Source organism: Anabrus simplex, chromosome 12, assembly GCF_040414725.1.
Source record: "Anabrus simplex isolate iqAnaSimp1 chromosome 12, ASM4041472v1, whole genome shotgun sequence".
NCBI lineage: Eukaryota > Metazoa > Arthropoda > Insecta > Orthoptera > Tettigoniidae > Anabrus > Anabrus simplex.
Genome location: NC_090276.1, coordinates 75,248,369 through 75,265,402, shown reverse-complemented (window position 1 = coordinate 75,265,402; position 17,034 = coordinate 75,248,369). Strand labels below are relative to the sequence as shown.

Sequence of the window (17,034 nt, the reverse complement as noted above, 5' to 3'; positions counted from 1 at the left end):
GGACATACTGGATTCGAACCATCTAGTCACGGATTTGGACGATGCTGACCTAACCCTTTAGCGACCACAGCCACCAGGTACCGCATGAAGAACGCACGTATTACACGGCTTATGTAGGAATATTTTTATGCTTCACATTGCAGTATTCATACCACCAACAGTATTTTACAGTATATAATATTATAAGGAGACTGCAATTTAAGGTCTGTGGTCCCCGTTGTTAATAAGAAAAATGTCTGCTGCATCATACCTTAAAGCAACCAGAATCATTGCTTCTAGCGAAATAGCATTATTTTGTGCAGTTGACGTTTTAAATGAATCCTTCTTCGATACTAGACAATCCTTGCTGTTCGCTTATGAATTATAAATCCACCAAAAAAAAACTCTGTTACATCTGATTCTCCAAGATTGTAAAATTTTTGTTGGAATGCGGCTTCTTAACCTCACTTGCACATCAAAATGATATCCTATTTAACCAAAGACTTCAATAAATTCTCCCATTTTTCTAATGCTAATACTAGGTTATAATTTTAGTACGTTTTCTAGTAAAGTGCTGCAGTACTGGTAGTCAAAACTAACCCTTCTACCAGGAAAATCACAGATACGTTAATGTCAAGAAGGTTGAATATAAACAGCAGTTTAAACCAAGAATATAGGTTTAACTTTGAACCAAGTTTAAACTTGATACAAAGTTTAAACCAATATGGGGAAAATGAATGTTAGTTTTAAACTCAGACTTAAACCAGATTAAAATAAACCTAGTTTAAACTCATTTGGGGAAAATGGCCCTTAGTGCGCTAGAAACTATCCATGTAATGCCTAGGGTTGCCAACTGTCCTGTATTTGAGGTGAAATTTTGCGTCCCGAATTATGAACTGTTGTCTGGTAAAAGCGAGCGTTTGTCTCTTTTTAAAATTAAAAAGAAAAAAATCCATATTTGATTTGAGCGCCATTGAAATTCAAAGTAGCTCTGTAATTTTTTTCTCTGTGGAGCCCTAGAAGAAGAAAATCTCATGAAGTCTCGCCATTTGCTGGTAAACCTGAGCATGCTGGGTCATTTCCCTCTTCTTCCACCGCGTGCTTCCATAGGGCTTCCATTCAAATTTCCAACGTGATTGTTTATGCTGTTTCAGACTAAATTTACGTCAAATGTGAAGTTATCAAAGTTCATCGAAGATATCAGTGTTAAGATGTCAGATTCTGATGAAACTTCAGTCAATACAACTCCTAAGAAGAAAGTTAAAACAAGTAACGTCATATCAAAATAAATGGGAATCGTCATACACGTCGGTGAAACCTGTTATTGGACAATGCCACAAGGCCTGATGTTCCATCTGTGCGTGTGAATTCTCCGTATCTCGTGGCAGTGAGTCAGATCTTTAGCGACATGCTCAAACTGAAACCCATACAGCAAATACAAGATCACAAAATAATACGAAAAATCTGAGTTTGTATATTTTTAATCAGGCGACGTCTCAAACACAGCAGGATAAAGTGCTGCAGCAGAATTAACTCTTTGTTCCACACTGTAAAACATAAGTCACGCCAACAGGGATTGTTCGAATAAACTAATCTCATATTTTTGGGAATTCCGGTGTTGCTAACAATGTTTTGTGTGGAAGAACAACGGGGCGAGGCTTAAGTAAAAATATATTGGCTATGAAGTCTCTAAAGGATGTGACAGAACTTATCTCTAAAAACTGTTTCTTTTCAATTGCAACAGATGCCAGCAATAAATGTAATTGTAAAATGTTTCCTCTTTGTGTAAGATATTTCACAGCTACAAGTGTTGTACAAAACAAGTTGCTGGACTGCTATGAAAGTGCCAATGAAACTGCAAGTTCAATTCATAAGTGTGTCATTAAGGTAGTTAATGAAAATGGCATGCCTATACTGCAGAATATTGAAGTCAAATTGTTCAGCTCATATTGTCCACAATACAATGAGGCATGCAACTGATTGCCTTGATATAGACATAGAAAATGCTGTTCTGAAAATACGTAGTCCTTTCTCCATGTCTGCGAAGCACCGCGAAGACATGAAGAAATACGATGAATGGTTGGAGATCTTGAGTCATATTACAACTCGCTGGCTTTCTTTAGAACATGCAGTAGAAAGATTAATCCACAACTGGCCTGCCATCAAAAGCTACTTCATATCACTGCGAGAGGACTGTTGCAAAGTTCTGAAGAAATATTTTGATCCAGAAGATGAACTTAAGGATATATTGCTAGAAATCCACTTATTATTCTTCAGCAATGTAGCTAAGATTTTTGGTCAGTGCATCAAGATCTCAGAAAGAAACACTACAGTAAAACCTTGTTAATTCAAAGTCGTTGGGACTAAAAAAATCGGACTTGGGATTACGTGATTTAGAATTAACCGCCAATTCGCAATTCAGAAGTACCAACCCTTGCCGCATTACAAAATATTCTATGGCCCGTTACTGCATGCAGTTAACCTTTATTCACAGTTTATACCTTTCAAATGCCATGAAAAAAGAACTATTTCCAAAAATGTATCCAAGAAGGCGCATTTACAGTATTCAAATAATGCATTTGGACATCTCACTGGCAAAAATAACCTCACGCAATGAAAGAAAGAAAGAAAGAAAGCACGATTCAAAGACGAGGAGAAATCCATGCTGGCTCCCATGTGCAAGTGCTTTATTCATTGGATTACTACTATCCTTATGCATTTTAGATGCCTTGTATTTACATAGAAAGTACCCGAGGCCCTTAAAATCAAACTTTCCTATGACTCTATCCTTGTACGATTTTCCGTCATGGCACTTCTCTCGTACTTCAGAAATGTAAACACTTGCTACGTCACAAAGTATTCTAAGACCCATTAATACATGCAATCACCCCTATTCACAGTTTAAACCTTTCAAATGCCATGGAAAAAACCTATTTCCGAAATGTACCCAACAAGGTGCATTTACAATGTTCAAATAATGCACTTGGATAAATCACTGACGAACCTAACCCATATCTGCCAACTTTTAGAAACCAAAAATAGGAAGATTTTTTAATTCTTGGATTTCATCACATATATTCCACCACGGTCTACGTGAAGAAAGGTCAGGATAAAAGGCATACTTATCTACAGTTACAATGCGAATTGACCATTAAATTTAAAATGTTAAACTAAGAAAACATAAAAATAGTTACAAGAAAATGTACCTAATCACTCTCATTTATGACATTTACATACGAATATATTTGTCACACCGACACGCGCAACAAAATGCATAATACCGTATTTTCTCGTGTAATTAAGGCACATTTTTGAAGAAAAATACAGGCGAAAACTTCGGATGCGATTCAAGGAAATCGGATATTTACACATTATTTACAATTCATTTACATCTAAAAGATACATCAAATATAATCCAAACACAATTGGTTCAACCCATTTGCAGTTATCGTCATTTGGCGTAAAATTCCGGCGTGAGATTTTTTCTGAAAAGTCAAATAGGGTACATCAGATAAGTTAGACACGTGAGTTTAAAGTACCGACACTGGAAAATATTCTTCCCATTACGAGCTGACACTACGACCTGAATGACATACCGGCAACAAAACAAAAACAAAAAACTGTCCAACACGAGAACGGCCGGGCATCGAAGGAGGGACCCTGCTACATTACCCCAAACCATTTGTATCCAATCTTGTACGAGTAACGTGTCCATCCACCCTTTTTCTTGAATACGAACGTAGATCACTGGCGGAAATTTTGCTTTAGGCATTGTTTTTCGTTTTAGAACAATGTAAGGTGCAAGCTTTCTGCCATCAGCTGTTACAGCAAGCAATGCAGTACATCGTTGTTTTTTTGCTTCCGGTAGCGCATGCGATAACACTGTATGTTCCTTTCTTATCTATTGTTCGACTTATGGTAGGCCTATATGGAAACTGATTGGCGTCAAACCTGCCGTTCCTATAAGGGAGATAAAATATTCCTTCACTTTACGCTTCTCAATCACAAAGCGCTGAAAATGGTTTAAATCATTCGTCACTTTTAGGCATAACGTTGTTCTTTGTCAAAGAGAAAGTCCATTTCTCTTCATAAAATTAATTCAGCCTCGGCTAACCTTCAAATACGAGACAATGATTCCACGTGCCGCGGCTATTTCTCACTCATTAAAATGCAGCATTTTGTGAGAAACGGCTCAACCAACATTGCGTAACAAAATCATATAGTTAAGCAGATAATCCTCTACTTGCGAAACTTGCCGCTTTTTGATCCGCGAAATGCTTTGCGAGACTTGTTGGCCGCTTGAAGTGCACTTCTGTTACCGCGGTAGCGCATGTTTCATTTGGACACTGAAAACTTGCTGCCCGCTGCTCTATTCCCGTATGTTTCGGCGTAACTGATCACCGCAAGGTCGTATGATGCAGTATTAATCGAGTACTGTGGACTGACAAACAATTTTGAGATCACATAATGTCCCGTACGCGAAACACTCGTAAAACTAGTGCAGTGGAATTTCCTGCCAGCTAATAGAGCACGTTGCCTGTATTTGGAATGCCCGCTTTCGCAATAGGAAGCCTGCTACCTGAGTAGTTGGCATCTTTATTTCGAAACGCATCCGGAGCTGAGTGATGGATCTTCGAAGTTGTGGGTGTGTCAAATTCCACTTTGGACCCAAAAATATTGGGATGTGTAAATTATGCAAGAGCGTCGATTACGGTACGCGAGAAACTACGGTAGTTTCTTTCAATATCCGGTAAAATGTACAGAAATTTATAGGCATCTCTGAGCACTTGGAGATAACGTTTGTCATATTTTTTTTGGCATAACGAGAAAAGAAAATACCAGAAAATGTCGTAGAAATGCAAGAAAAAACACGTGGCCTACAACTCCGACGAAACTACGCACAGAAACGATGTTAACAGCGCGCGAACAACACAATAACACACTCGTTATTTCGTCCCGATTAACTGAGTTGTTAGCGTGCGCTAGCCTCTTGCTTGCAGGACGATTGCCGCCCCGAATTCCCAGCTGTATAAAGCGCACACTCTGCTGTAGTGAGCGAAGGCGACGGACGAAACACTCACGAAATAAAGCATCAAATACGCTTGAAAATTAGGTTTCGTAAATTACACAAGCACATAAGAATTTATCCTTTATTCGAGGGGAAGAGTATTGGCCGTACTAGAGGTTATATTAGTCAAAAATCGGAAGAAGTAAAAATAAATCGGAAAATCGGAAGATGAGTTAAAAACCGGAAAGTTTCCGGGTAAATCAGAAGGGTTGGCAGGTATGCTAACCTCACGCAACGAAAGAAAGAAAAAAATCACACAATTCAAACACGAGGATAAATTATGCCGGTTCCCCTGTGCAAATGCATTATTTTTTGGATTTCTGTACTGTTTGCATTTTTAGATGCTTTGTACTGGCATGGAAAGTGCCTGACACCCTTAAAACATTGTGGCTTATCGAACTTTCCTATGACGAGGGGATAAAGTTTCTCGCTTCCATGTGCATTGCAACGCAATACAGTAACCCCCATCCTCCACCCTTGTACAATTCTCCGGCTGGCACTTTCTCCTTCACAACCATAAGACCGTTTGGGCTTGCATTAAAATAAAGCAATGCAGTTTCGTTGGCGACGACAATATTGTTCGGTGCCTTCGAATTTATTATATGAGCCACGTTTTTTCGTCAACTGTCGGCATCGCCAGTGTTCGTGGATCCTGTTTTTCCGTACACTGCCTGTTGCGTGATATTACGGCATTCCTTAAAAGGTTGAATACAAAAGAATTCCAATTTCATTCAACTTAGCAATCATGAAGCGCACTGTAGACCCACCGAAGTGAGTAAGTGCGCAAACCTACCCATCCACGTTCCGGAACACGCGTACTATTATGACGCGGATAAATTTCGAGTTGAAATTACTCTGTAACATACTGTTGTTTTAAAATGTAAAGGCAGTTTCGAATTAAAAGTCTGAATTTCGGTAATGGGGCCGGCATTGTACTTCGAATTACGAATTATCCATATTTCGAATTGAACTATTTAAATAACATGCAGAACTGTATCTCATGTTTCCGGGAAAGTGCTTCTTCGAATTGGGTGGGCTTTTGAATTAGCCAATTTTGAATTATCAAGGTTCTACTGTATTTATATGGGTGAAGCTTACGATGCAGTATGCTTACTAAAGAGAAAACTGGAACAAAGGAAAGAAAATCAGTTCCTTGGAATTGCAGTTAAGAATGACATGGAAGCTTTATCTTCTTCAGAAAGAACAAAACTGGAGAGAAGTTAGCTGCAGTGAAATATCTGCAATTAACTGAAATAATTGATATGGAGAAAATGTATGATGAGTTTTGTCTTGTTGGGAACATTCCTGCCAGTGTTTAGTAGTCATAAAGGACAACAGAAACTAAGATAATTAGAAAATCTTGTGCCTTTTGTAATGAGTGTTCCTGGGTCAAATGCATTTGTTGAATGCATTTTCTCCTTAATGTCTAACAAGTGGTCAGACAGTAGAAACAGGTGTTCAGCAGATCTGATTAAAAGTGAACTACTAATTACTGTAAACATGAACATGTCTTTTAGAGAGTTCCATGGCATGATACAGTTAGACAGTGCAGTTTTAGCGTCAGCTAAGCCAAATGCGAAGTACAGATGGAGACAATAAGGTAGTTCTAATAATGGTTTTTTTTGTGCATGTTTTGTCATACCTCATGCATTTTACTGTTATTTATTATTTATTATAGTCTTGTTTAGTACGACGTGACTCAGGCTTTAGAGCCTGCTATTACGCCCAACCACAATACACTTTAATAATTGTGTTAAATTCTACAACATACTGAAGTTCACACGTAAAATATACAAAAAGTAAACAACTAAGCAAGTTTAAAACTTGCTAACCTTATAGTCAAATAATGGGCCAACTATACAACAATCACATAATATAATAATAATATAGTTCCTACGGTTAGTATTTCCATGAAGAAAGTAACTTAAATAGCCTTGGATATGTTCTACAGATTATGTTCTTATATGTAATTAATGTTTGTTACGAATTAATCCCTGTAACTAGTAGTGTGATGGGTAGGGAAACTTAGCGAGTTAGTTAATGACCTTGTTTGGCGACTATTTCTGGACGATAGGTACTGAAGGTCATCTCTCAAGTAAATTGGTGTTTCGTTCCGTAAAACACTATGAATAACTGAGACAGAGTGCAGCTTTCTTCTCTCCTCTAAATATAGCCAAAATAAGTGATTGACGTAGGGGGAGATATGTCAATGTCTCGGTTTATTGAAGATAAAGCGGATACATACTGTTAAGAGGGTGCAAGTTAGTTTCTTTTACGAATTTCAATAATTATCTTATTCTGTTAATGAAACTAATTATAATTTAATTGAAATTGATATCTAATGTTTGATTTACAAAGTATTTATGAACTGTCCCGTATTTTTGTGAAAAATCCCCTATTTTTAGGTCAATGTCCCATATTTCCACATATCAGAAAGTGGCAACCCTAGTTATGCCACACATCGTAATGTATATGATGAAATAATCCAACAGTTATCGTGATTTGAGGGTGAATTTTTGCCATAGCACACAAAAAACACTCGAGTTTTTTCTGTGTGGTTTAATACAGAATTTTGTATGATGCATACTGCACATCTATATTACCCCCCAAAAACATTATTTTCAAAGCAATATGCTCCTGTGTATTTTCTCAATATGCTGTGGTTACACTTTCAGTGATATGTTCCTTTTTGTTTAGACCCTTAAAAAATGTATACATGAAGCTTTACTGTATAAATCTCAGTCAGCTACGAAGTTGATCCACAGTGTCAGTATCTGCCAAGATGATGGAACTACGCCTAGAATTAGATACGGACTTCCAAGGACATAATTATTTTCAAAATATGATTAGTACTTGTTGAGAAAATGGAATGTCTTCAAACATGCTACATTTGCTGGCCATAAATCACTAACCAGGTGATCAAGGTATGAGCTGTTCCTTCATAAGCATTCACTCTATTGTGGCCCTAAATACACTACAAAAACATTGTATGATTGAAAGGAAGTAGAACTGGACAACCATTCTCCTCAGGAAAGTACTCTGCACCAAGCTTGATCATATACTGTATATTGTTTAATTACATTTAGTTTCTTGTCTGATAATTGTTAGAGAATTCACAGCTTAAATTCTCATTCCAGCCTGGTTGAACACATTTCCTACTCCACCGTTGAACCACACAATTATAATCTTCAGGGGAGTAATACAGTAGGAGTTCCTTCTTCAATGTTTAATGTTTTGAATATGAACAGCAAGTCCTAGAGCAGGCTAGCTCGTAACAATGATGTTGATATAAGAAACAAGAAATTCCCCCTTATTTCTTTTATATTAATTTCTTTACACCAGCTAAAACCTCACTCTCTACAAAAATACTGAAAATATACTTACAGCTTTACACATATTAAACATGGCAAGGATATAGTTCTCATTGGATAAGAACTGCTCAGTATCAACAGTTACATAATTGTGCAGAGGTGGCATCATATCTGTGAAGTAATCAAATCCATCTTTCTGGAAAACCTGTAAATACAGTCCAAGTGTCAACTTGTTTTGAGGGATACACAAACAAAGTGAAACAGGAAATGAAGTGACAGAAGCACAAGAACACATATTTGACACCAAAAAATCAGTATCATTCACTCATCTGACCAGCCTGCATTACAGATTAATTTTAGGATAAACACAACAGGGAAGGGCAGATATCTTCAAACAGATAGGCTTTTCTCAACTTCATCACTCTATGAGGGGCCATTAGCCTTCATGTAGCAGCTGGATAAAAGCAAGAGCAAAAAGGTGGTGAGGGACTAGATACCTGGTACCGTGACACATCAAGTCTTACAGAGAACCGTAGAAACATTAAACCCAACGACAGGGCAGCTTCAGAAGACGGGGCCATAGGACAAACATGAAAACATAAAAGACAAGGACAATCTCCACCCACAGGAAGTACTGAAAACCCATTCTCCCGGCAATCCTGGGAAGCAGAAATCAGCTTGTCAGGGAGTAAGAAGATTATCATTGTCCTTTTGTTCTTCATATTTGTCCTTACTGCTCCCACTTCCTACAATGATATGTCATTCTGCCTATACTATTACCTATCTTTTTATATAGGCCTTCAAAAAGAGAAGTACAGATGTAAAAGGAAGAAAAAAGGGAAAAAACCTAATAGCACTACTTTCAAATCCCGGTTATGTTTTAAAAGACTACTTAAATTTGGAAGCAACTGTGCATTTCATTTTCTTTTAATGCGACTTTGCTACACGACTTTGGGGAGAACACGTTAACCCATTCACCCCTGCTAATGCTACGATGTTGCCCAATAGGCCATTAAAGTTCCCTCTGCTTTATATATGTGTGTCATTTTGTGATATTTTCATCAAACTACAACTAATAAAAAACATTAGATGGCCAGTGGAGTGTTTTACCCAATTCAGTAATTTACAAGGAAAGCAAATCAATTACTGACAAAATGAGAAAACGGAGGATTCCATTTTGAGAGAGCGAGAGAGATATATTGATTGATTGCCAAATTTTAAACTCCTAAAACAGCTTTGATTTCTTTTGGAACAGTAAAACAAAAAACAATTAACTTAAAGAAATACAAATGGAGCAAATTGAAAATAGAGGAGAGAAGAAGATTGTAAATAACAAATATACAAAACTATCACTTAAAACATCAAAACGTAAGCAGTATGTTGTATCAACAGAATGGGCTGCAAGATTGTCTAGAATGAAGAAGTTCTGGGAAGATGTACTTATTTTGAAGATTTTATTGTATAAGGTTAATTTTGGTGCTCCATAAACAGTGTAAATAAACTAAAACTACAGTGAAAAATTACGGAACATAATGTCAATATTTGAAGTATACACATAAGGGACTTGAGACAAAATGTAAACCTATTTGCAGTTGCAAACTGTAAAATCAAATTTAATTTAGTTTGCACATTGTTAGATTTTTAACAGATCAGTAAGCTGTGCATCATTGCACAGCCTCACTTTATCTCTGAATATAGTTGTTTCTTTCACTTTACAGTTTTTATCCTCCCAAGAAAAAAAATATATGCAAGAAAATGCCACCAGTAGTTCCAAATGTGTGTTCAGACTGTGACTGTGCTATAAGAGATGAAGTATGTTACTATGTCGTTCTCAAATGGAAACGGCAAGTTGCTTCTGGCTACAGCCAGCTGCAGACTGACCTGAGATTTCCTGTACGTAATAAAGAGGCAGACCTACAAATTACATACAAGGTTACATCAGACCACACTAACTAGTAGACGTCAGGTAGCTTGCGAGTGCAGTGTTAGCTCCTCTTTCGAGGCATACTCGACACGTAAAGGTAAGGTGCAATATATTTTACTAGTATTCCACCAAAGAGTGTTTTTTTTCTTTTCAAAATAGTCAGCAAAATACAAGGTGCATGTAAGATCAAAATAATGTGCACAGAATGGAGAATGGGTTTACAATGGAATACAGCCCTTCTACTTGACAGCTTGTTATGAATACAAACCTGGTACATAAGTTCCAACACTTTCCACATGTCCGGGGATATGCTTTTACTCGTTAGATCATAAACAAGGGAAAGGGCCTCTTCGTAGAACTCTGAAACAAAACAGTTCTGGGTTAAATTACACGTTATGGAACCCACACTGCTTCCAACTGCTCAATGCACATGACCACAATAATATCTGTGAATCTGGTAGAATAAACAAAGAAATCTCATCACATCAGCTCATCCACCGTTGAGCCACTACATCATGACCATCCCGAACTGGGAACACTGATTACGCCTAAAACATACATGTAACTATTGGGCAGCATAGTATTACATGCAGCAAGACTACAGGCTTGCCATTAACTGTGTGTCTGGGTCAGAATGGGAAAGTGAGCGATTTTGTAAGAGTTGTAAGCACATATTGATAGGGGTGGAACAATGAGTAAACAATACGTCGACAGCAACTCGTACATACCAGAGGCCAACGGAGGCTGTTGAGCAACATCAGGGCCTCCGTCAGAGGAATAACTCCCGTGAGATCAGGAATGCGCGTGGGACTGTGGAATCTAAGACAAAATCATACCTCAATGATGATTCAATCTGCCCAACGCAGTGCATGACATGGGTATAAAATAATAAAATGGACTGTGGATGATTGAAGGAAAGTTGCCTAGTCCAATGAATACAGATGGTTCAATGTGCGTACGCCAATTATAATTGGAAACAATGGCACTGTACAGTGAGGGATGTGCAATCATCCGGGCAATGTTTTTGTGGGACACTCTCGAGGCTCAGGGCCGGCTGATATCTAGATATTACTGGAAACCAAGTTCATCTGTTTATGTGAACAGTGTTCCCTGCCATGTCACACAACCAGGACTGTGAAGGACTGGTCTGAGTAACAACAGTACATTTCCTTACATACCATGGACCCAAAATAGCCTGGATATGTAGTTAATAGTGAACAGGAAAAACAGGTTTGTGCAAAATCACAACCGTCCCTCAATGCCTGGTGTTATGCTTGTGTAGGGATACCGCAGGATACCTTCGACCACCTCATTCAATTGATGTCTTGTCGAGTTGCTGCGATTCTGCAGGCTAAAGATAGGCCTACACCGCCTTAGGTAAGTAGACATGTCCGACTCATTGACTGAACGGTCAGCGTACTGGCCTTCGGTTCAGAGGGTCCCTGGTTAGATTCACGGCTAAATCGGGGATTTTAACTTTCACTGGTTAATTCCAATGGCTCGGGGAATGGGTGTCTGTGCTGTCCGCAACATCCCTGCAACTCACACACTACACATAACGCTATCCTCCACCACAATAACACGCAGTTACCTACATATCGCAGATGCCGCCCACCCTCATCAGAGGGTCTGCCCTACAAGGGATGTACTCTGCTAGAAATAGCCACGCAAAATTATAGTAGACATAATACAAGATAGCCTATGTGGCTGACGCGGCAGTGCGCCGGCCTCTCACCGTTGGGTTCTGCGGTTCAAATCCTGGTCACTCCATGTGAGATTTTTGCTGGACAAAGCAGAGGCGGGACAGGTTTTTCTCCGGGTACTCCATTTTTTCCTGTCATATCTCATTCCAGCAACATTCTTTAATATCATTTCATGTGTCATTCATTAATCATTGCCCCAAAGGAGTGAAACAGGCTTCGGCAGGCAGCACAATTCCTATCCTCGCCACTAGATGGGGGCTTCATTAATTCCTTCCATTCCTGACCTGGTTGAATGACTGGAAACAGGCTGTGTATTCTCATTTTTCCACATAATACAAGGGCTCATCACTTCTTCATGGCCTCCTCTTAAATTTAATGTGGTCGGCACGGAGGAATGTGTGTTTTGTGGTGGATGTGTATCAAGACTAACGCAAATACTCAGTCTGCAAGAAAGACATCTTACCCAAACACAGTAAAAATCCCTGGCCTGCCTAGTAATCAAACCGAAGGCCACTATGTTGACTATTCAGTTATACATATAAACATGTATCATGTTCACCTTTTATATAAAATATGGATTAATGGCTTTTATGGTTCATGTTTGTGGGTTATTGTAGTCACGTCCTAGTTCGTGAACCATGGGCAACGGCTGAGTGGCATAGTAAGTGGTCCTAAGAGTCAGGATACCAGTTGCTATGGAATGGGAGTGGGCATCTCGGACATATTCTGAGTCGTGGCCCTCCTTGTGCTCAGGCGGCTAGGACTATACAATTCACCAGTGGTCCATAACCCGTTAGAGGAGAGATATTCACTTGAACTATGTGCAAGTAGGGCAGCATCCTGCTTCATGAATTTACCGAGCTCAGAACATTTTAAGCAAGCCTCGGACCTATGGGAGTAATTGAGTCCCACTCCCATTTGACAGGCGAGGGACTCCTTGAAAACAACTTGGCAAATGAAATGGAATTCCATGGGAAGCTATCAATATTAATGGGGGCTTATGGAAGAAAGAAGGTAGAACTGGCTGAGTCAGCAAAGAGGATGCATCTCGATGTGCTAGGAGTAAGTGATATTCGGGTAAGGGGAGATAAGGAGGAAGAGATAGGAGATTTTAAAGTGTACTTGACGGGTGTTAGAAAGGGAAGGGCAGAATCTGGGGTAGGGCTCTTTATCAGGAATACTATTGCATGCAACATAGTTTCTGTTAGGTACGTAAATGAGCGAATGATGTGGGTAGATTTGTCACTGGGAGGAATTAGGACAAGAATTGTGTCCGTGTATTCACCATGTGAGGGTGCAGATGAGGATGAAATTGACAAGTTTTATGAAGCATTGAGCGACATCGTGGTCAGGGTCAACAGCAAGGATAGAATAGTGCTAATGGGCGATTTCAATGCGAGAGTTGGGAATAGAACTGAAGGATACGAAAGGGTGATTGGTAAATGTGGGGAAGATATGGAAGCTAATGGGAATGGGAAGCGTTTGCTGGACTTCTGTGCTAGTATGGGTTTAGCTGTTACGAATACATTCTTCAAGCATAAGGCTATTCACCGCTATACATGGGAGGCTAGGGGTAACAGATCCATAATAGACTATATCTTAACAGACTTTGAATTCAGGAAATCTGTTAGGAATGTACAAGTTTTTCGGGGATTTTTCGATGATACAGACCACTATCTGACCTGTAGTGAAGTAAGTATCTCTAGGCCTAGGGTAGAGAAAGTGAAATCTATCTGCAAACGAATAAGGGTAGAAAGTCTCCAGGACGAGGACATTAGACAGAAGTACATGGATATGATTAGTGAGAAGTTTCGAAGCAGGTTCAGGATATAGAAAGTGAATGGGTGGTGTACAGGGATGCTGTAATAGAAACAGCAAGGGAATGCCTAGGAACAACTGTGTGTAAAGATGGGAAAAGGCGAACATCTTGGTGGAATGATGAAGTGAGAGCAGCCTGTAAACGTAAAAAGAAGGCTTATCAGAAATGGCTCCAAACAAAGGCCGAGGCAGACAGGGATTGGTACGTAGATGAAAGAAACAGAGCGAAACAAATAGTTGTTGAATCCAAAAAGAAGTCATGGGAAGATTTTGGTAATAACCTGGAAAGGCTAGGTCAAGCAGCAGGGAAACCTTTCTGGACAGACCTTTCTTAGGAAGGGAGGGAAAAAGGAAATGAACAGTGTTTTGAGTAATTCAGGTGAAATCATAATAGATCCCAGGGAATTACTGGAGAGGTGGAGGGAATATTTTGAAAATCTTCTCAATGCAAAAGGAAATCATCCTGGTGCTGTTGCAAACAGCCAAGCTCATGGGGAGGAGGAAAAGGATGTTGGTGAAATTATGCTTGAGGAAGTGGAAAGGATAGTAAATAAACCCCATTGTCGTAAGGCAGCAGGAATAGATGAAATTAGACCTGAAATGGTGAAGTACAGTGGGAAGGCAGGGATGAAATGGCTTCATAGAATAGTAAAATTAGCGTGGAGTGTTGGTAAGATACCTTCAGATTGGACAAAAGCAGTAATTGCACCTATCTATAAGCAAGGGAACAGGAAGGATTGCAACAACTATCGAGGTATCTCATTGATTAGTATACCCGGCAAAGTATTCACGGGCATCCTGGAAGGGAGGGTGCGATCAGTCGTTGAGAGGAAGTTGGATGAAAACCAGTGTCGTTTCAGACCACAGAGAGGCTGTCAGGATCAGATTTTCAGTATGCGCCAGGTAATTGAAAAATGCTACGAGAGGAATAGGCAGTTGTGTTTATGTTTCGTAGATCTAGAAAAAGCATATGACAGGGTACCGAGGGAAAAGATGTTCGCCATACTGGGGGACTATGGAATTAAAGGTAGATTATTAAAATCAATCAAAGTTATTTATGTTGACAACTGGGCTTCAGTGAGAATTGATGGTAGAATTTCTTGGTTCAGGGTACTTATAGGAGTTAGACAAGGCTGTAATCTTCCACCTTTGCTGTTCGTAGTTTACATGGATCATCTGTTGAAAGGTATAAAATGGCAGGGAGGGATTCAGTTAGGTGGAAATGTAGTAAGCAGTTTGGCCTATGCTGACGACTTGGTCTTAATGGCAGACTGTGCCGAATGCCTGCAGTCTAATATCTTGGAACTTGAAAATAGGTGCAATGAGTATGGTATGAAAATTAGCCTCTCGAAGACTAAATTGATGTCAGTAGGTAAGAAATTCAACAGAATCGAATGTCAGATTGGTGATACAAAGCTAGAACAGGTCGATAATTTCAAGTATTTAGGTTGTGTGTTCTCCCAGGATGGTAATATAGTGAGATTGAATCAAGGTGTAGTAAAGCTAATGCAGTGAGCTCGCAGTTGCGATCAGCAGTATTCTGTAAGAAGGAAGTTAGCTCCCAGACGAAACTATCTTTACATCGGTCTGTTTTCAGACCAACTCTGCTTTACGGGAGCGAAAGCTGGGTGGACTCAGGATATCTTATTCATAAGTTAGAAGTAACAGACATGAAAGGAGCGATAATGATTGCTGGTACAAACAGGTGGGAACAATGGCAGGAGGGTACTCGGAATGAGGAGATAAAGGCTAATTTAGGAATGAACTCGATGGATGAAGCTGTACACATAAACCGGCTTCGGTGGTGGGGTCATGTGAGGCGAATGGAGGAGGATAGGTTACCTAGGAGAATAATGGACTCTGTTATGGAGGGTAAGGGAAGTAGAGGGAGACCAAGACGACGATGGTTAGACTCGGTTTCTAACGATTTAAAGATAAGAGGTATAGAACTAAATGATGCCACAACACTAGTTGCAAATCGAGGATTGTGGCGATGTTTACTAATTCTCAGAGGCTTGCAGACTGAACGCTGAAAGGCATAACAGTCTATAATGATAATGTATGTATGTATGTATGTATGTATGTATGTATGTAATGGCTTTTAAAGAGGAAAACTGAACATTAACAATGCATACACGTACCCATCACACTCTGCGTGAAGATATGTCCCACGACATTGAGCACGGTTGGCTGAAGCTGCACAATAATTTCAGGCTGATCTTCCATCACAGTCAGCAGAGTTTCGATGGTGTTCAGCAGCCCCATTGCAGTAATTGCCTTTTCGTCAGAGCCTTCATCTGTCTCCAACACCTGACTGAACGTAGTAGCCTATGATAAAAACACACAAGGATTCATAATCATTACATTTTGAAATGATACACACACAAAAACAACTCTCGTATACCACCTAATTACACTCGTTACAGGAACACGAAACAGAACAGGATAAACAGGAAAACAGTAAAACAGTAAAACAAGGACAATCTCAACCTTCTCACACTAACCTGTCATTGAGTTCCTTTCCAGCTTCCTACATACAGCGAAACCTCGTTACCGCGTTTCTCATTAACACGTTTTCCCGCTTAGCACGCCATAAATTCGAAGTCCCGATTCTCATCGTATTAAATCTATACAAAAATACCTCACTTATCGCATCATTAATTCTCGCCATTACCGCTTAGTACGATCAGATTTTTCCTAGACCTAAAAATGTTACTGTAATTGTCATCCCTTGCAAAAGAAATGTGATTTCCAACTCGGTAAGAACCGTCGCCAGAATTGCGCGATTACGGGAAAAGGCCTTCCTGAATGTCAAAGGATAAGTTGCACTTTCGGGGAGCAAGCCGTTAGCATCAGTTTTGATTGCCGGTTAGCAGCGAGATGGCTGATTAACAGAGTGAGCCTGTTTGTACAGTATGTATTTTGTTTTGAGTGGTACAGTGAAGTGTAGCCTATATCTGGATTAGGAACATAATTGTATGAAATTAACTAGCGTGGTGCATATTTGTACTGTGGTAGCCGAGGTATGGATACGGGCAATGTGAAATACATTGATAACTTAATTAAGACAAAATTAAAATCTGTCAAAAAGTGGACTGGCATAAACGCACAGATGTAACGAATGTTGAAACTCGCACCTTCAAGTTTCGAGTCGATCACTCAAGTTGGTCAAAGTATTGCTTGATTCAAAGTGGCAGCTAAAGTCATTCCTCGCAGTTGCACATGGTCGAA

General features: G+C 39.4%; 1 protein-coding gene across 1 annotated transcript in view; it reads right to left on the bottom strand.

The window, feature by feature from the left end:
* msk (importin-7 msk) overlaps positions 1-17,034 on the bottom strand; it is a 198,093-nt gene that overhangs the window by 114,289 nt on the left and 66,770 nt on the right. Inside the window, exons 13-15 of the mRNA XM_067156336.2 lie at positions 15,945-16,131; positions 10,551-10,642; positions 8,432-8,563 (exon numbers count right to left, since the gene is read on the bottom strand). Coding sequence (XP_067012437.2) covers positions 8,432-8,563; positions 10,551-10,642; positions 15,945-16,131 — 411 coding nt within the window. The remainder of the gene's footprint in view (positions 1-8,431; positions 8,564-10,550; positions 10,643-15,944; positions 16,132-17,034) is intronic.